The sequence below is a fragment of the Pseudochaenichthys georgianus genome, chromosome 11 (assembly GCF_902827115.2).
Source record: "Pseudochaenichthys georgianus chromosome 11, fPseGeo1.2, whole genome shotgun sequence".
NCBI classification, from domain to species: Eukaryota; Metazoa; Chordata; class Actinopteri; order Perciformes; family Channichthyidae; genus Pseudochaenichthys; species Pseudochaenichthys georgianus.
This window is the reverse complement of record NC_047513.1, coordinates 11,735,378-11,755,543: the sequence shown is the minus strand read 5'-3', so window position 1 is coordinate 11,755,543 and position 20,166 is coordinate 11,735,378. Positions and strand designations below refer to the sequence as shown.

The 20,166-nt window shown below is 41.0% G+C and overlaps 2 protein-coding genes across 2 annotated transcripts; one reads left to right on the top strand and one right to left on the bottom strand.

The window, feature by feature from the left end:
* Window positions 1-3,374: 3,374 nt before the first annotated feature.
* Window positions 3,375-5,734, bottom strand: cdca5 (cell division cycle associated 5). The gene has a single exon (XM_034094933.2). It carries the CDS (start codon window positions 5,675-5,677, stop codon window positions 4,910-4,912), a length of 768 nt encoding a protein of 255 aa, XP_033950824.1. The 5' UTR covers window positions 5,678-5,734; the 3' UTR covers window positions 3,375-4,909.
* Window positions 5,735-5,845: 111 nt separating this feature from the next.
* Window positions 5,846-19,874, top strand: psmb2 (proteasome 20S subunit beta 2). The gene is made up of 6 exons (XM_034094934.2): window positions 5,846-6,048; window positions 6,929-7,051; window positions 7,224-7,294; window positions 18,541-18,703; window positions 19,029-19,078; window positions 19,658-19,874. The coding sequence occupies exons 1-6, from the start codon at window positions 5,958-5,960 to the stop codon at window positions 19,757-19,759; spliced, it is 600 nt and encodes a 199-aa protein (XP_033950825.1). The 5' UTR covers window positions 5,846-5,957; the 3' UTR covers window positions 19,760-19,874.
* The last annotated feature ends 292 nt before the right edge of the window (window positions 19,875-20,166 follow it).

Below are 20,166 nucleotides of genomic sequence, written 5' to 3'. Positions count from 1 at the left end.
TCCAGTATGACCAATTGATTGTTATCTTTTGTTAGCTCATTTCAGCTATTGTTATCTTTTGTTAGCTAACTTTAGATATTGTTAGCTTATGCTAGCTATTGTTATATTGCCTTGGCTAATTGTTGCTATTGTTATCTTTTATTAGCTCATTTTAGCTATTGTTAGCTATTGCTATTTTATGTTAGTTGTTAGCTAGTGGTAGCTTTTGTTAGCTTCAATTCACTGGCTTTGTGACTTTTCTCTACGATTAAAGTAGACGTATACACTGTGCATATTTAAGCATTGATATACTCTAAGCGTCAATGTGCGAGTGATATTGTGCCCAGCAGAAAAGTTTTGGTTTTCAACATAATGCGTCCTCTGCATTTTGGCCTTAACATTTCTCTTCCACACATCAGTTTTGCCCATTTTCTGTCATCACACACCCCGGATTACGAAGGGCCAACATGTACAGCAACACTGTAGAGACCATGTATGTTATGTATCACAGAATCATTCCTAATGCGACCAAATCAACATAAATAACAAAGGATTTTGAATTGAATGGCACCTTTTGGTTTTAGGTGTTGACTGAAGAGTTTTCAATGGATTATAACTCAGTCCACAGCTGCCAAAATGGATTATTGACCCAGCAACAAGAGTAGCCTTGTGATGACGACAATATGTGCAACATCGCTCATAGTAGACTTTTGGGACAAAGTGATGACAAAAAGGAACATTTGTTTAAATGATTTCATCTGCATTACAGCCAAATTAGTTTTCTGTCCACCTTTAAACTCTACTACTTAATATTTTCCAACATGCACTGGATCAAAACTCACATTAGGGTATGTAAATGAGCTACACTGCTTTAACAGAAATATGTATCTGATGGTCAATGTGATGAAATCCCATATGAAAGTGAGAAATAACGACACTCTTGGACCTCAGTGATGACAAAAGGTCCCATGTATGTCTCCTTAAAGTGTTGTTTATGTATCATGACCTAAACCTTCCTCCTCTTTGCATGTTCTTCTTCTTTATCAGTATTCACAGAGTTTGCACCCACTGCTGGCAAAACGGACAATGCAGCTCGGAACGGGGATATGAAAATGAAATATGAAACAGTAGTGTGATAAACTGGTAGATAATCATCTTTTCATTAAACTTTCATCCCTAGTGACTTAAATATTCAAGAGCCCAATTACAGAGCTTGTATCTCTCTCTCTCTCTCTATGTCTCTCTCACTCTCACTTTTCTTAACAAGAGCAGTCAGGGGGAGAGAGGAGGGTGAGTGGCTTAGGGGGTGAGTGAGAGCATCATTATGGAGCAGTCACACGGAGGGTGGGGGGAGAGAAAGAGATGACCCGTCGTCCCTCATCGAGGATGGGGAGCAGCAGGCCTGATGCTATACTGTCCAAACACACCGGAATGGGAAGAAAGAGGGAAATAGAGATGAAGAGAGACAGACAGGCAGCAGATAGACATGTTAGCAGAGTGCAGCCATGCAGGTCTGACTGATGGAGGGAGGCTGATGGTGGGAGACAGAAAAAAGAGACAGAAACAGACAGAAGAGCTGAGAGGAGTATAGATTTTCCAGGCAGATAGTGGAAAGATGTGTGCATCCTGATGAGTGCCACAAACAGGGCACATGACTCTCTTGTCTGCCTGTTTCTGTGTGTGTGTGTGTGTGTGTGTGTGTGTGTGTGTGTGTGTGTGTGTGTGTGTGTGTGTGTGTGTGTGTGTGTGTGTGTGTGTGTGTGTGTGTGTGTGTGTGTCTGTGTGTCTGTGTGTGTGTGTGTGTCAGTGTATTAGCAGTCAGAGCACTGAAGCCCACGGGCGATTCCTGTGTGTGCTTGCGATAAAGGGAAAAAGGGAGGAAGTATAACGGAGGGGGGAAGCGGGGCGTGGAGGAGGGGGTGAGAGGAGAGATGAGGAAGTTGGTTGGGGGGGTGGGGGGCAGTGTGTATGTGGGGGGGGGGGGGGGGGGGAGTATGCATGAAGCAAAAAGAGGGAGAAAAAAAGAAAGGAGAGAGGGAGGAAAGAGCATCCAGCAGAGCAGGGAGCTTCCTCTGTGCTGTCAAAGCCTCTGGATCATGTCCCCATTGGTCTCTCTCTCTCTCTCTCTCTCTCTCTCTCTCTCTCTCTCGCTCTCTCTCTCTCACACACTCACACACACACACTACACACACACACACACACACACACACACACACACACACACACACACACACACACACACAACACACACACACACACACACACACACACACACACACACACACACACACACACACACACACACACACACACACACACACGTTCCCTCACCCAATTGCTCCCTTCTCCCTCAAACCAACCTCCCTCCCTCCCTTCCCTCTCATGAAAAGAGTGTCTTGGCAGGGTAATTAAGAGTGGCCTCTAAACACAGGAGAATGGCAAGAACGCTCCAGATGAAAGTAAATGATTAAAATAATTACAGGCTGAGAGCTGACGAGCCGGAGTGTGGGGTGGCCGCCGGACATTTGTCGGTAATTAGATAATTAATCTGAATGCAAATGATGAGCCCTAACGAAGCAGTCAAGCTGAACCAGCGACAACTGCCGTGAGTGAAATGTAGGGAGAGAGGAAGGGGGGGAGAGAGGGTAAAAAAACCACATGAATATGAGTGTAAAAAACCCAACCTCCCCTAAAAAAATCTGCATGAACAGACTCAAAAGCCAAGCAACAGCAGCATTGTAAATCAATAACTGTTTCTGGCAGCTCCAAAACACTCTACCTTCAGTCATAGTGACAAGCACACATGAATACCTTGTTAAAGATATGCAGAAACAGGAGGCAAGCCCCCATGTGTTGTGCTCTGCAAAAAAAAAGTTGAAATATGTCTCGTCTCCCAGGCAGCTGAAATGCCAAATGAATGGTAAGAACATGAAATGGCACCTGAGGAAGAAAACAGAGCAGGCTTTGCACACCCTAAAATGCGTGAGCAAATTGTTGATTTACTCACTCGCTGCTACACACTCATTATAAGTCTCTTTTGCTCACACACACAAATACTATCAGCACGTGTACGTGCTTTCAGCAGATGTAAACAAGCAACTTCATAGTTTATAACGTTTTTTTCAAGGTTTGTATAACAGGTGAAGATATAACTCGTCAGCATCCTAAAACTACGCTGGGTGACTTCTTTAAATGTATATAAAGGTCTTCTGGTTTTATTTATTGTGTATGCACTGTGGAATACTGGCGTTGTTTTAATTGGGTGCTGTTAAAACAACTAAGGCCAGGGTTGAATAAAAGCTGGAATAAAGAGCATCTGGGAAATAAACTTCAACACCAGTATGGATCAAGTGGCAAAGCGCCAAAACGTGCAAAAAAGATTGAATGAAATAATAAAATGTCTTAAAAAATGTTTAATAGTAAATGGAAGAGCATTTGTTTACTTCTGCTTTTAAGTACTGCTAGATTTACGGAGTTGTATTACAAATACCAAGACAATACTAAATCACTGGAATTTCCAATTTCTTTACTTACAAGATATTCCCCATGCACATTTATGAAGTTGAATAAATGTTGCATTCAAAGCCCAGCAGTAGTTGTCTCTGTCCCTTAACTAGACCCATAATGTCTAAGATAAAACTGTCATAACATATTATTATTACAACATCAAGAAACCCTACTTTAAATAGAAATTACACATGTTTGTGATGTTGAAATTTGACCCTTTGGTTTTATGAATGAAAGTTGGACCTGCATGAATCCATTCCGTTGATCCGAGAGGACGCTGCAGTTCGAGGCAGACGTGACGGTTGATCACTCCCCCTCGTTAGAGCACATTATGCAACACAACCAGTTACATCTTTAAGAGACTCTAGAGGAACATGTTTTACCTGTCCACCATTCTCATTAAATCCAGACAGATCGCCCAGACTGCTTCTTCAGTCTGCCTCATTATAATCACTGGAGACCAGTGCTGCGTATAGGAATGTGTTGCTAGCATAGCCTGTATATATAAAGGTTGTGAGACAGAAGCTTGTTAGGGCCCTGCAGGTTAACAACATCATCACTAACAAGTGCCATCATTCTCCCTCACAGCTCCAACAGTCACTTTTGAAAGCTCAGAACACTTTTAAATATATTAATATGTGTTTTGTATGACAGTCTCTTAACTGCAGTCATGTTTCAATATGTAAAGGACTGTGTTGTTGTTTTTTCAAAGCCTGTGCTCTGCAAATTGGTTTTTCGTTTTATTAAATTTGACCTATTACTAAAAAAAAACATCTCAAAATGTATTGTTAAGGCAGAATACAAATATGTATGTGTCGTCGCTGAAGGACCCTCTAAATCAGGGGATTTCATTTGTTGACATTTAATTTACAGGGAAGCAAAAATAAAAATATAGATTTCTTATATTTAAGAAAGGTCAGATGTATTTCTGCTGGTATAAAAACATCCCTTTATAGCTTTTGGTCACTATCATTACTCAAAATAATGTTTAAAAGTTTCAAAACGACAGCTACCACATGGGATAACTATCCGTATTAAACTGTTGAATATTTTTCCAATTTTTGTTTGGTATTCAAAATACAATTACAACGTTTAAAGCCATTTAAAACTAAATACATTTGTTTTTGTTTATGTTGGACCTTAAACATGACAGAAGATATTTAAATCACAGTAAAGACATTTCTATAATGTAAAAAGAAAAGAAAAAAGAACAGGTTTAAGGGTTTACTTATACATAGAACATGTCCCAAACAAACACAATGAGAGCATTTAACTGAACAACACAAAACTCAAAAGAATGTACATGATATAAAGCTAGAAATATACAAAAACATGTGTGAATATCAGTGTTGTCCTCTCAGAAGCATGTCTGCTGGAACATAGCATGCTATAACCAAATCCTTCAGTCTTTCAGTCACATTATTTACTCCACAAGCAACTCAAACTCCTCTGCCTTTTCAAACTCTTCGTTCATCTGGGCCGCCAGTGCCTCCATCTCTGTGGTGCCGATCTGCTGGACCTTATTCCTCCTTCTCTTCTGCTTCACCACAACTACTCCGGGGATGTTTAGGTCCATTTCAGGTATTGCTGATCCACAGTCATCCGTCTCAAGCAGAGATGTGAATGAGTTCAGCCCAGACAAGGATCCAGAAAGCTCCAGACCTGCATTCGGCCTCTCGACTCTCCGGATCACCTGTGGGGTGTTCATGTTCTGAAAGCCAAACATGTTCTCCTTGCAGTCGGGGCTGTTTATGGACTGGTCGCTGAGCCTGCTGTAGGAGCGGCGCACCCTCTGCGACCACACCGCGTCCCCTGGTTCCACTGCCGGGGGCTGGGGGTGAGAAGGGCCCGGCGGTGAGGAGGGGAGTATCGGGGAGAGGACAACGGCCTTCAGCTTCTTCTTCTTCGCCGAAGAGGAGCCCCCACGGCCCGGGACAGGATCCGGGGTGGAGACCTTCGGCTTCTTCTGCTGGGCTGGCGTGTTTTCCTTGTTTTTCTCCGACGGTGCGACTGTTTTTCTGGGTGCTATTTTCCTCACAGTAATGGAGCGTTTAGCAGCAAACGCCATTTTATTGTCAGGTTTAACCTGGATATTAGCCGGAGGAGAGCTCAACCGCGGTGACCGTCTTCTCTGCGAGCCGTTAATGGGTTTTAACTCAGCCATTATGTTTTTGGGCGTCCCTTCGTTCATACTGACCGTATCCTGGCGATATAACCGAGTATGTTCAGATGAGTTCTACACTGTAGAGTAGTATCGCCACAAGGCTGTTACAAACAACAGCAGCCAGTCCGCTCAAATTGCCCGCCCGAGTCGCGTTGAAAGGACGTAGTGGCGGTTTCCGGTGACGACAACATCCCGCGCCACCTATCTCAAACTTTTGCTGTGTAATCTGGACAGTCGAGGCTAAAAGGAACTTGTGTGCTATTTCTAGAATATATAGGAATACTTCACTTCTTACCTGTTATACAAAATGGAATATTTAGTCGGGATACAGGGACCGGATTTCGTCCTGGTTGCCGCCGATAATGTTGCAGCCAGCAGCATCCTTCAGATGAAACACGGTATGACAACGCGTTAGCTTAGCATTAGCCATTATGTCGGTTGATTTTGCTATAACCTGCTAACAACACCTGTTTTTGTAGTACTTGTTCACACTTAAACCAGTTTCTGTTACTGACAGAGCATGCTTAAATAATTCCAATATCACGTTATATTGGTGTGTAATATATAAATTATTCTAATATCACATAATTTACTCCTATTCCGAATTGAATTTAAGCTAACAAAGCTAACCCTAGCTAACGTTACGTTAAAGTCGCGGATAATCTTACATATTCTGCTTTTACACAATTTCTTTCCATTACTCACATTTGCATGTGTGTAGGGGCAGAATAATGATTATGTACTGCATAGAGTTACATATATTTTATGTCTTTAAATAAATAAATAAGTTAGCCAGGTTAGCACTAGCTGCCAAGTCAGGCTTCTGACAGTGAAAGTGAAAGAGCTTACTGATTTCAAGTTACTCACCCTGGGATTCGCTTAATGGCCAATTTCTGAAACCCTACAATCTATTTATGTTTCAGGGGATATCTTTTTCACAGCCTATACACAGAAACATTCAGATATACATATGAAAACATACATATTTAGATACTACACCACAACTTCATGTATACATGTATTCAATAATCGCATGTCACAACAGTGTCAGCCAAACAGAGTGTGCAGGGCTGCTGAAGTAACACAACTGTTGTTGTATGTCTGACTAGATAAAAGTAATATTTATGTGATGGTTTTTTGGGGGTAAGGGGTTGATCAGAGTAATTTGATATTGTGCTAGGCGTGTTATGACTCTGAGATTCACATCTGAATAAATGGGTATAGGAAGGCAGAACGCACAGGATAAAGAAATTGTGGGGTTTTTGTGTTGCTTTTCAGACCAAGACAAGATGTTCAAACTAAGTGAGAAAATCTTGCTGCTGTGTGTTGGAGAAGCGGGAGACACGGCACAGTTTGCAGAGTACATTCAGAAGAACCTTCAGCTCTACAAAATGAGGAATGGTAAGGACCCCATGGCTGTTAATTCAGCTGTGAAACATTCATTCATTTTCTTGAAAGTTTCCTTTATCTCTAGATGTTGGCAAAGTTGCCATATTGGAAGGCAAATTGTATATGCCAGAGAAGAAGTGACCAGAAACGTTGTGTCTAATATTTTGTCTATTGTTTTTCTCAGGTTATGAACTCAGTCCATCAGCCGCCGCTAACTTCACAAGAAAGAATCTGGCAGACTACCTTAGAAGCAGGGTAACTATTATTATACACACTACTAATTAGGGCTGTGCATCTTCACTGGTCTCACGATTCGATTACGATTATCCTGTCTTCGATTCGATAACCCGTTGCATCACGATTCATACCAATGCGTTGCATCCTCAATTGTCTATATTACTGCACATGGCTTCTTTTTCATCAATGAATACATGCAGTAAATACATATGAACTCCCTTTTATTATTTAAAAAGTGCTTCAGAAATCAATAACATTAATGTCTTGACATTCATTTATAAACCAAAATAAATCAATTGCATAGCTCTAGCCTCCCTATACAGTATCTGTGTGTGAAATTGTTCCATCCTCAAAAACAAAAAAATAATGCCTCTGCAGTCTAGCTGCAGCTTCTAGCAACGGTCTTCTGTTAAAAAAAAGACACTGAAGGTCCTGAATGTAGCATCACTAACATCACTTGAGTCTGAACACAGCAGACAACAGGAGTATTTACAACAGCATATGAAAACAAAAATACTGCATGTGGGTGCACACTTACATTCTCTGTCTCACTGTTACATAAATCCAATGAATGTATGAGATTAAGTTAGCTTCATCATATCTCAGTGATTAAGTGAATAATAAAGTTTCTATCGGGTTACTATCAGCCTGTCACTCATTATTTTCAGGGCAGGGTTTGGAGGAACAGAGGAGATGGTGATCGCGGAAGCTTTTTCCCCCTGCCTTCACAAACTTTACACACGTATATCGTCTGAAAATAGCAAGAGGACATTCATGCTCTGCAATCCAAGACTTAACTAAATCCACCAAAAACCTGACATGATTGTAACGCGAGTATTTCTTTAAAACATAAATCCCTGTGTGTCTGAGCCACAGCGACACGGACTGATTCAGAGCGGGTCCTTCTGCTGTTGGTTCTGGACTGGTGGTGTTGTGTTGGTGGATAAAGCAGACTGCTCCGTGTGTGGTGTCGCTGTGCCGTTGTCACGTTTGTTCTCTGATCTCTGCGGCACCGACCGATTTGATATTAAAGCGACAGAAAAAAAACGTTATTGTAAAGCCTCGGCCGTAAAATCAGGAAGCAACGTTACTACGCTATAATCGATTATGTTCTGTCACTGCATCGATGCAGAATCGTCCGCATCGTGATTCATCGTAGAAACGATTAATTTCAACACCTCTACTACTAATACAACACAGTCAACACAGCTTATACAATTGATTTTAATGTTATGAAATATAACAACTACATATAATTTGCCAATTCAGATGAGTGTCTTATGATAAAACAACTTAAACTCTGTAGACCGTATAATCCAGTTAGCTGTGTCTGTCCACACAAACTGTAGGGATTTAGTTGTTTTGGGTTTGTAAGGAAACACTGTTATAGCCAAAGCATTAAAAAGACCACATATCAAAGTGAAGAAAGCTGCTTTATGGTGTGTGTTACCTGACATATCCATTACAAATGTATCCCATTTTTTTTTATTGATGTGTTGATTTGAAATTGTTGTCTGAAATAATGTGTTTCTGTTGGCACTGGTAGTTTCTAAATCCGATGGTCTTTTACTCTCAGCCCATTAAACAGCCACCAGCTTCCTAAAGCTGTGGTGGTAACTTTGATCTCTTTGAAATGTTTCCTTAGGGAAGATTTTGTTTGTTTTACAGTTTGATGAGAGAGAGGACAATAATCATAACCATAATATGGAGCACATATCTTGTTTGAACCTCATTTTGGCACACTTTAGCATCAAGAGAAGATTTCTTCTGGTTGATCCACTTTAGGTCCTCACAGCAACTAGCCAATATAATTATAGTAGGGGGGTTTTGATAAAGAATAAAATCGCTTTGATAGTCAATCAGTTCCTATGCATGTATTTTCTTATTTAACAAGATAATCTCTACAATGTAACACACTTTTTAACAGAATAAGTAACCCGTTTCTCAAAGTTCCCATCGGCCAAAAGGGCTTTCTTGATATAATAGAGCAACAAGCAAATGAATTCACCATATTTTTGTTCTACTGTAATATACAATTAGTTTTTATTAAACTGATTGATATGATTGTGTGAAATTCCAAAGAGGGAACTTTTGGATTTGAGCCCTTGAAGACCATTTACATGCACACAAAAAACATAATAAGCCCTTCTTTAAAAATATTTTTCAAACCCATTGCAAAAACATTTAACATCTGTATCTTGTATATTTCCCCAGTTAACAAAACAGTATCTTATGAATCCTCTGTACTAGTCAATTAAGCATATTCATTATGCAGTAATTAGTGAACAAACCTATACATATTTTAATTTCTATTTCTACTTAATTACAATCCTCTGTTTGCATTTGCAATCTCATTTAGCTGCAGGGAACCAATGATATAATCACAAATTAATTTATATTCAAAAGTAATTCTCACTTCACTCAAATGACAGCGACGGTAACATATGTGGAAGGTTTACTGATCCTAATCAAAGATGTGTTTTAATTTCTGATTGGAAGTATCGATTTTTGGCTAAAACAAGAAACTCGGCACTCGAACACAACAGCGGCCATTCCTGTCTTAATGACATGCTGGGATGTAGTATGGGAGACGTTCTACTGGGAATTATGTCTCCCTTGTAATTAAAGCCCCTGTTTGTGCCCTTATCAGCTTGAGAACCAGTAGATGCATTTTGACAGAACAGGTACATTTGTCAGCTTGTTGTGAGTAGGAGACGGAGGTTTCTCCCTTTGAGACTTAATGAAACCACCTGAGCCTGCAGGAGTCTTTCCCAGGGTATATTCATATAAAACACTAGCATTGCTTTGACCTTAAACACTTCAATACCTAAATATGTAAGAACAGAATTGTGCCTTTTTTATTATTTAAGCCTTAGCTTAGATTTCCAAAATGAAAATAAACCAGAAACCATTAATCTTCAGTGCTTAAGGCCTGCGAGTCATATAGAAGCAAAATACACTTTTATACCACAAAGTACAGGGCAATAACTTGTTTTATGTACATTTATACCATAAATGTAACAAACTTTGAGACTTACAGTAGTTAATTTATCACATAGAAGAACTGTAAGTTAAGTTTTAAAGGTTGTTTGACTTTCCATTACATCCCCATTTGAAGAGTATTGAACATATCCATCATCTAGTACTGATTGTTTCTCTGTTAGGCAACTTTTTCTTCTTCTTTTTTAAAAGTGAAATGCATTCAGTTTATCCAAACTAATCTCACTAAAGTGTCTCAAAGGGTTTTATGTTCTGTACAACAAACAAAACCCTTGATGCTTAGAGGGAAACCAAAAACTAGAACAAAATATGCCAAACTGCTTAACACATCAAGGGTAAAGAACTCTAAAACAGTACATATTAGATTAAAGATGAAGTAAAAGCACTTAAGAATGTCATGCCGCTTATAAAACATTAGGATACCTTTTTCTATCAATTATTTAGATTTTCTATTGATCAGAATAAAGCCAAGATGACGCCCAAATATATGACCTTTTGCATATAAGACTGAACGCTGCACATTGTCACATTTTAAGAAGCGTCAACAGGCCAGTAATCCAACATTTTGCTTAAAAACAACTTAAAGTTTCTATCTCCGCTGCTTTCTATTTAGCTGTAACCAGTTATTGCGGGTGTGTTTTGCATCTTAGTTCCCAGAGATCCAAACAATGTCAACAATTGGGATCTTCCCCGGGAAAAGACACTCAGTTCGTAAATCGACAAATGCAATGGCTTTCATAATTGGGCTGCTTCATCAGTGGGTCATACATACGTACTATCATTGTGCGATGGATGATGACTCAACAGGCATTCATTAAAGGAAAATCTTTAAGAATATTACTTTGACTCCTTTTTTCAATTATTTCCTAGTTATTTTTCTTCTCATGGCCGTATCAAATGATCAACTAATGATCTTTAGCCCTGCCTATTTTACATTTGCTTTTACCTTGTAGCACTTACGTTACGGTTTGTGTACGTGATGACATATGTGGGTTGAGATGTCACGCCCATTGCTCTCGTCAGCTCTGCTTCTCGTATCCTGGCATCGTAACTCTTGCACTAATTTGTTAAGAGTAGTGCAGCCGCTGCCTGTCACAATAGCAGAAGGGTGAAAATAATTACAAAAAACAATTAGTGTGGCAGAGGAGGGAATGTGGGACACATCGAACGGGGGATAGGGGTAGAGCAGGAGCAGGGGGGGGGGGGAGCGGGGGTCCCAGGGGGAAACAGCCAGGCCCAGTAGACAACAGCACACAGACCGGAGTGTGAGAACGAGTAGGAGTCAACATACACACAGAATTACAAGATGCAGGAGGGACCTATAGGATCGTTTTTATTCTGTCAAGGTTGCTCATGTTGTGGAGGATAACATTTATATTCATGTCTTGCCATAAGCTGCGAGTGTATCGTTATTTTTTTGTGCCTCACGGTTATGAATTTGGTTTTTATGAGTGCAGGATTTACTAATGCTGCGTTCTCAGGAGTGCTCAGAAACTGAAGCAGTAGCAGTTTCTCCGCTGCTTCCCACACCTTCCTCCAGCTATGCTCTCTTCACATTCATCAACCTCCAGAGTACACGGACATTTGCAAATTATGTTGTATAAACAGTTTTTTTTATGGTGTTTTTTTTTGAGTATGTAGAATAGTTAATATGTGGTGTCCATTTGAATGTGAACATCTTTTAACATCAACTACAATTAACACTTCTTTTACAAACGTGCAGAAGATCGAAAATGACCTGATTTTGTGTCTTATTTTGGTCGATAATGATTCCCTTAGAAGAAGTGTTACGGCCCGTCCACACAGCGGCGTGCGTTGAAGCTTCAACGCTTCTGCCACTTTGAATGGGGTGACGTCACGCTTCGCCGAACTGCATTGTGGGAGCGTCGCTACGCGTTGCTCGCTGCAAAAGTTGAGCAATGTTCAACTTTTGAAGCTTCGACGGAAGCGTCAGCCAATCGAATCATATGCCAGTACAAGCTCTAGCCAATCAAACCGCGTGCTTGTGTGTCCGGGGCGGGAGATTCATGTGATTGGTTGTTGGTCGAGTTTCAGACACGCCCGTCGGCAAGCTTCAACGCACGCCGCCGTGTGGACGGGCCGTAAAACAAAAAATAACTCACAACTCTTATTTTCTCATTGATCAATTTATTCTCTTTCACATATTTATACCGTTCGATCTACAAAGTAGAACCTTTTTTTTTTTTTTATGCCCATCACCTTTTTGAAGTTTCTTTTATTCAACCCTGAACTCCAAATATATTCAATTATCTGCATCACACCTTGACATTTAGGAAGTAAATCATTAATTACTTGACACACTTGTTCAAATATGTCAGTTGTTTATACCATTTTTAGCTTTATACAATTTCTTTAAATGTAGGATAATAATATGTTTTCCAGAACTTTCTACACCCATCAATACTTTTGTCAATTGAAGAAAAACTAAGTCTTAAGTTATGGTGTTTACTTTAAGGAAACACAACATCCAACATTGATTAAAGACAAACGGATATAAAGTTGATGGATCCCGAACAAAACATTTCTAAAATATGTACTGCATACATTAAGCCAATGTGTTGACTAAAGCAACCTTTCATGTAAATGTAGGTATACACCGCCTGTAGTCCAAGACAATGCTCAGTCGCTGTCTGGGGAACTGGCTGCATATGTTGGACTTTATTTTAATTAATCTGATTAAATCATTCCAGATTCAAGTTGAGGCCAGACAGAAAGGAAAGATAATGATCTGCTTTTTGTATCAAATCTTTCTCTCTTTTTTTTCTAACATCCTTAAATCATCTTTCAAACAAAAAAATCCTCATGTGATCGCACTGGCATATCCAGAGCCTTAGGTTAAAAACCACTGGCTGATAAATTAATCAGTGGTATATTGTTCATTCTGATGGCCTTATTCCTGCAGGATAAATTACAGATGAGTCCTTTAGTCTGAGAGATGTCATTTACCCCAGTGGCTGCAGACCTCCGGGAGGTGTAGTTAGCTAAATTCAGCAGAGCATGTTGGCGCAGAGTAAGCGAAACCACGTTCACATACGGCCGTGTGCTTACCAGTCGCCCGTCCACAAAAACAACTCCGCTAACCTCTGGAGTACTGCTCTCACTCAAGCTTTAGAGAGGAGACGAGGAAAAAAAAACCGGTAAGCAGAATCACCTGAGGCCTCGACTCTGCTGCCTGCGTATCGGTAATGATACACATGAAATTCACTGCAGAGCAAAACAACAACTGCTAAAGTTTTAAGGGCATTGCAACTCAGCATCTGCTCTGCCTCTATTGGTTTTAGCTTCCTGTCTGATGTGCTGCAATATTTGCCAAAGAATTGCAGATTGAAGAGGTGTACAGATTAAATTGATATTGAATTGACGAATGTAAGGCGTCTGAGACATGAGGTAAATAGATACAGGAAGTGGAGGCAGACGGGTTATAAATATCACTTAGGTTTTCTTTTATTACATGTTTTTTTACATATGTTTTGTGATATGAAGCCAAAAAACAAAAGCTATTTATTTTCAATAGCCGCAGCAACAGTTAGCCTCTGAGTGCTGGTGGTCTACAGCTGGCCCCATATGGGTTTGTAAAATATTTTGTAGCAGGGGCGGGCACACAATGGTTACAAATAATTACTAGTGCCATATTGCGTACAGCTCCCCTGCTCCTGCACAGATGAACAATTAATACAGCAGATTGAGGAGAAATGCCAATAAAGAGAACATGCCCCGGGGCAGGGTGCAAAAATAGGGGGAGAGAGGGAGGCAGTGGGAGGAAGGAACGGAGGGAGGGAGTGCTGGAACGTGGCAGCAGAGAGTTTGGGGATCAGTTTGCGATGATTTTTAGCGGCCTGACCTTAATTTGTGTAACAGCTAAAGCTCTTTTATAAAAATTGCTCAGTCCTACATTCATAATGTGTTAAAGGGAGAGATCGTCAATTTTCCTATTTTGTGTTGAGAGTTTAAGAGGATCAATAGCACTCGTGTTCTCACACTGAATATGAAGCTACTTGCCCGTTAGCTTAGCACAAAGACTGGAAACCGCTAGCTTGGCTCTTTCCAACGATAACTTCACCTGCCTCACAGTATCAAGCTCTCAAATGAACAGTTCAACGTTTTTAATCCTGTAAGTCAGTGTACAACTGTGATTGAACATTTGATTGATTTAACAATTCGTTTTTGCCATTTTTAAAGCTACTGGTAAATTGTAATACTTTTTGTGTTTTGGGAAAATGTAGCTGCCATTTTTCACAAATAATGATGAAAATATTTATTAGTTGCCAACCTAATTACAACAATAATTTCTCATTGTTGTAACTAACTTTAAAAGCTACACTTCATGGTAGTTTGGTGTGGATTATTACTTTTTTGTAAAGCAGGCTAGCAGTTTCATTAAACTGTGGGTTTTCTCCAGAAGAAACTGTGGGTTTTCTCCGGAAGTTTTTCCTTGTACGATGTGAGGGTCTAAGGACAGAGGGTGTCGTATTGTCATATTGATATTCTCTACAAACTGTGAAGTCCACTGAGACAAATGTAATATTTGTAATATTGGGCTATATAAATAAACATTGATTGATTCAATTTCCAGTCTTTGTGCTAAGCTAAGCTCGTGCTTGCTGCGGCTTCAATTTTATCGTACTTGAAGGTGGTATCAATCTCATCAAGAATGAAAATAAAAGTAAATTTTTTGAAGAATCCCTAAAAACAATTGGAGTTGGTTAGTGTCTGCTGGAGGCATCAGAAGAAACACACAGTTAAAGCTTTTGTTTCGCCGCACAACAGTCTCCGTGTTTGGCTGAGAAACAAACGGCAGCGGGTGAGGGGGGGGGGTTTAAAACATATGATGTGTATTGTTTGTATGTGAACATGGGTGTGAGTTCAGGTGGCTGGGTTAACAAGGTGCATGCTTCCCTCCTAGGTGACATGGGAAGGGAAGGTTATTTTGATGCCAAGTCCGTATTATTGTTACATTGTAACCAGCGAGACAGGTGTCTGGTGGGTGGGGGTGACGCCACTGGGGCGTTCACATGCTCACGGAGGAGTTAAAGCACACACATGTAAACACACACACACGTAGATATCCAACCTGAGAATCACGCCCGTTGTGCACACTAGCAAACACACTCTTTCTCACATGTGTGCGTTCATCGTTAACACACAGACTAAAGCCCGCTCCACAGGGAGCATAACGATCATCATTGCCCTTGTGGCAAACACAGCTAACACACAAGTCACAGAAATAAGCAGGCTGCTCAGAGATGAATTGAAATGAGACGGCAGGTGCGCAGATCACAACTCGCCTGGCGTCGTATGAATCACATTTGCCTCACTGCAGGATAGAAAATGCAGTATTATATTTGATTCTTATTGCATTTTAACCCGACACAGCGCACTGCTTCTAACTCAGTCAAACATGTAGGCCATAAGTTGTTTTGAAATCTGCAAAAACTGTCTAGCTTTTAAAGGGATTTTTTTTAAATGAGGAACAGTAGCTTGCAACAACGAAGAGAGAATTAGTGTTTTGGAGGAAGAGAACGGAGAAGAGGCTGGAAGCGTAAAATAGTTAATTTAATAAGAGAGGAAGGGGGAGGGAGGAAGGGGGCAAGAAAAACGACTTTAGAAGTTTTTAATGAGCCCTGGCACTACTCCAGGGCACAGGGTGAAGGAGGGAGGGAGGGAGGTAAAGAAGGGATGAAGAGGGAGGGAGGGCGCGATGGAGGAGCAACAGGGGTGCTGACTCCCAGCAGATGTCACACTGCCGGTGACACCCTGATTTCCCCCCTCCTCTCCAACACACTCACCTCCTCTGTCCTGTGACGCCCTTTCACCTTCCCTAACCCTCCAACTCTCCCCGGCTACCCTCCCTGAGATCTCTCTCTGTTCTGGGTGCCGTGTTAAAGTTGCCGTCGTGAGAGTCACTTCATTCAGAGCCAGAAAATCTGAGTTAAATAATGATCGCAATTAGTGCAGAAAGAAGTTGTGCTTTTCAAGTTGTAAGATGTCTCGATCACGTGATTTGGTTCATGAAACCTACTGATGTTGGCACCTCTAATTAGAGAGAAGAACTATTCATAAGCAATATCGTGCTACATGACGATAAAATACACACGGCATATACTCATGTTTACATATCCAGGCAGTTGCCAGCTGTTAAGCTTTCTGTAACGCTTTCACTGGCGTCGTCTCCATACTGAGGAAGTGTCATAGAGATACGTCTGGCTTTGCAACATGTATGTGGAAGCACATTTTCTCTATGCAATCTATGCAAAGTTACCGGAAGAAGGGAATCTGAGCCGGGTTTCGCGTAATGTGGAAGTTACAAGTGTTCAATTTGCCTTAAATTGAGGGACGCTGCGTCGCTAAAGCCTTTCAGTCGTAAGATGCTCCTGATATTGTGTGCGCCCTCATGTCGCTGTGACATGCCTCATTTTTATGGAGTGTTATACAGGCATCCCTTTTGATTTGTTAATTGCTATTAAAGGGCCCTATTATGCTAATTGAAAGGTTGATATTTGTTATTTGTGCCTCGACTGGGACATGTTTACACTTTAATGTTTACACTTTAATGTTCAGAACACTTCTTTATTTTTCTCATACTGCCTGTGCTGCAGCACCTCTTTTCACCCTCTGTCTGAAACCAGAGCCCAGTCTGCTCTGATTGGTTAGCTGGCCGGCTATGCTGTGACTGATCAACCACTTAGAGATGTCCCTCCCCTTAGCCCAGTGGTTCTCAAAGTGGGGGGTCGCTCGCCCTGGGGGGCGCAGAGGCATACCGGGGGGGCGCGAGAGACCAGGAGGAAAAATGGTTATATAAAAATAATAATCATAATTTGAAAAATTATTGATTCGAAAATTGTGTGTGTGTGTGTGTGTGTGTGTGTGTGTGTGTGTGTGTGTGTGTGTGTGTGTGTGTGTGTGTGTGTGTGTGTGTGTGTGTGTGTGTGTGTGTGTGTGTGTGTGTGTGTGTGTGTGTGTGTGTGTGTGTGTGTGTGTGTGTGTGTGTGTGTGTGTGTGTGTGTGTGTGTGTGTGTGTGTGTGTGTGTGTGTGTGTGTGTGTGTGTGTGTGTGTGTGTGTGTGTGTGTGTGTGTGTGTGTGTGTGTGTGTGTGTGTGGTGTGTGTGTGTGTGTGTGTGTGTGTGTGTGTGTGTGTGTGTGTGTGTGTAGAGAGAGCACCGGTACCGGAGATCGGTGTTGTTAGCGTAGCTCGCTAGCACCAGAAGCTAACGGATATAAGGAGTTTTTTCAACAACAAGGTGGAGGAGAGTCCTCTCCTGTCAGACTGAGAGACTCAGTGAACTAAAGGACTCCCTCAGTGTTATCTCAGTGGGTCTCAAACGTTTTGGTCACCATTAATGTAAACAATTATTTCCGAGGCACACATTTATATGATCATTATAGTTATAAAAAAATAAGAGAATAAATGAAAAACAGGTATGAAATACTATATGACAGTAAAACAAGAATAAAGTTTAAAAAGGTGATTTGTAAAATATCCATAAAGAAAAAGTAAATCTGTTTACAGTTCTGTTTCATATGGGTGTTGAGAGAGGTATCCATAGATCTCTCATGTTGCTCTCAAAGTGCACCAGATTGATGCTTTTAACTTCAATATTTAAAAATAAATCTTCCCGGGGGAGCATGCCCCCGGACCCCCTATGTGAGGTCCACACACCACCTATAAAAATAGCACTTGACCCCTGCTTACACCTATATGCCGTGAGCTGATTATCGTGCCTTCATTGTAACAGTCGCGGGAACACTGTGTATTTGCGTGGGGAGTGTTGCAGTAGAACATTCCACTGTAGCGACCGGTACATTAATGGGAAACCCTAAATGTTTGAGCACCCTCTATGAAACGTCAAGCTACCGCACAGCACCCCCAAAATACATCTCTGGCGCCGCCACTGAGCCTCACTATTTGTGTTGGGGGGGCCCGACTTTTTTTTTTCTCCAAAGGGGGGGCCTGACATAAAAAGTTTGAGAACCACTGCCTTAGCCTATCATGTACAATGTGTTGCATTGTACATGCGCCCTAGCCAATTGAAGTGTGAGTGTAAGATCACTATGTTATGGGAGTAAACAAACTGCTGTAGTAAACCGGATCAATAGCATAAAGAAACAACATTTGTTTCTACATGTTAGTCCCTCCTCCTCTGAATTAACACGAATGATCCCAAAGGCCAGACTCCATATTTGGTGTGAACAGAGCATTACACCTTGTTAAATCCCTGAATCCTAAACCTCCTCTCTGTCTTCAGACTCCTTACCATGTGAACCTGTTGCTGGCGGGCTACGATGAGACGGATGGCCCCGGTCTCTACTACATGGACTACCTGTCCTCCCTGTCCAAGGCCCCCTTCGCTGCCCACGGCTACGGAGCCTTCCTCACTCTCTCCATCCTTGACCAGCACTACAAACCAGGTCAGTGATGCCGCATGCATGATGTCTTTCTCTTTATTGCTCCTGTGAGACGAGAGAAAAATAAAGAAAATGATTCAGGACTGTAGTGGATTCACACTCTAGTCCAGGTACAGACTCGCGTCACTGTAAGGGCTCTTTTAAATGTAATCATTGAACCTAAATGCAAAAAGTATTACGATTTGTATGTTTATTCCATGGCAGTATGAAGTGAAAATATCCCGGTTGAATCTGTAAAACTGGCATCAAATATTATTTTGCTTGATTTCTTAACTATTAAAGAAGTGTTTCCTCTTTGTTTTAATATGATTTGTTGTGTGTGTTCTAGATCTGACCCGAGAGGAGGCCGTGGATCTGCTGAAGAAGTGCATTGAGGAAGTGTGTTCAATACATTTAACTCATTCTGTCATTTCGTATTAATAGGAATTACAAGCACCTAAGCTATTAATGTTGTTTAGCCTCTGCTAAAAAAAAGAAAGAGTGACGTCTACAGGAACTCTGATTTGGCTCACATGGATGAGCCTCAAACACAACACGATATTACATAACAATTGTATATCATATGTAGAATAACTTCAGTCAGTGCAATTTTCCTCTGTTTGGGATACTAACTAGCTTGCCATTGTAAATGACTATATTATCTAACATTACAAATCCATCAATGCCAGATCCATGTCACCTCGTTAAGTTACAGCTATGCGGCTAAGTATTGCTTAGCTTGAGTTACAGTTAGCTAATCCCCTTGCCTTGCATCGCTCTTGGCTAGTAAAAAGGGAACGTTTGTTATACACATTTACTTTGTACCGAAGCGTCATTTATATATGTATACATGTTAATGTATATAAACGTACATAGGTTCAGTAATGGCAGTATCCCACTTTGTTTATCATCCTGATTTTACATCCATTCTGCTTATTCGTGCCTCATCTTAATATTTCTCGTGTGTCCCCCCTCCAGCTGAGGAAGCGCTTCATCGTGAACCTTCCCTCCTTCACTGTCCGTTTGATTGACAAGGAGGGCATCCATGACCTGGAGAAGCTCTCCTCTGGCGCCAAGTGACCGCTCACTGCTTAACAACCGACCCTCACGCCCTCGTTTCTTTCCTTTTTTTTTGTACCATTGACCTCCTTGCTCTTTCTGTTCCAATAAAAAGTGACACACAGTTGAGATACAAGCTCTTTGTCCCTGTGGTGCTTTCTCGTTGCTCTCTAGTCTACTCATCTGCACATGGAAAGAGAACAGCCTCCTGGCTGTGTACTTTTGCACTTGTACTCAGTGAGTGTGCGTGCAATGTACACAGCTCGTGCTTGTACACGTGTAATACAACAAACATGCACATATGATGATACTTAAAAAAGGGAAATGTTCTGCAAGTGAACAAACTACATGGTATTAATTGTTAAAGTAAAACCAAATATATTTATTAGTTTCAAGCAAAAGGAAGGCCTACTTTATTTATCCCTGCA

Excerpts from the sequence above, each read along its gene's own strand:
- cdca5 (XM_034094933.2), bottom strand. The coding sequence starts at position 5,677 with ATGAACGAAGGGACGCCCAAAAACATAATGGCTGAGTTAAAACCCATT.
- psmb2 (XM_034094934.2), top strand. The coding sequence starts at position 5,958 with ATGGAATATTTAGTCGGGATACAGGGACCGGATTTCGTCCTGGTTGCC. Across the intron at positions 6,049-6,928 it reads CATCCTTCAGATGAAACACG|ACCAAGACAAGATGTTCAAA; the intron begins GTATGACAACGC and ends GTTGCTTTTCAG. Across the intron at positions 7,295-18,540 it reads CAGACTACCTTAGAAGCAGG|ACTCCTTACCATGTGAACCT; the intron begins GTAACTATTATT and ends CTCTGTCTTCAG.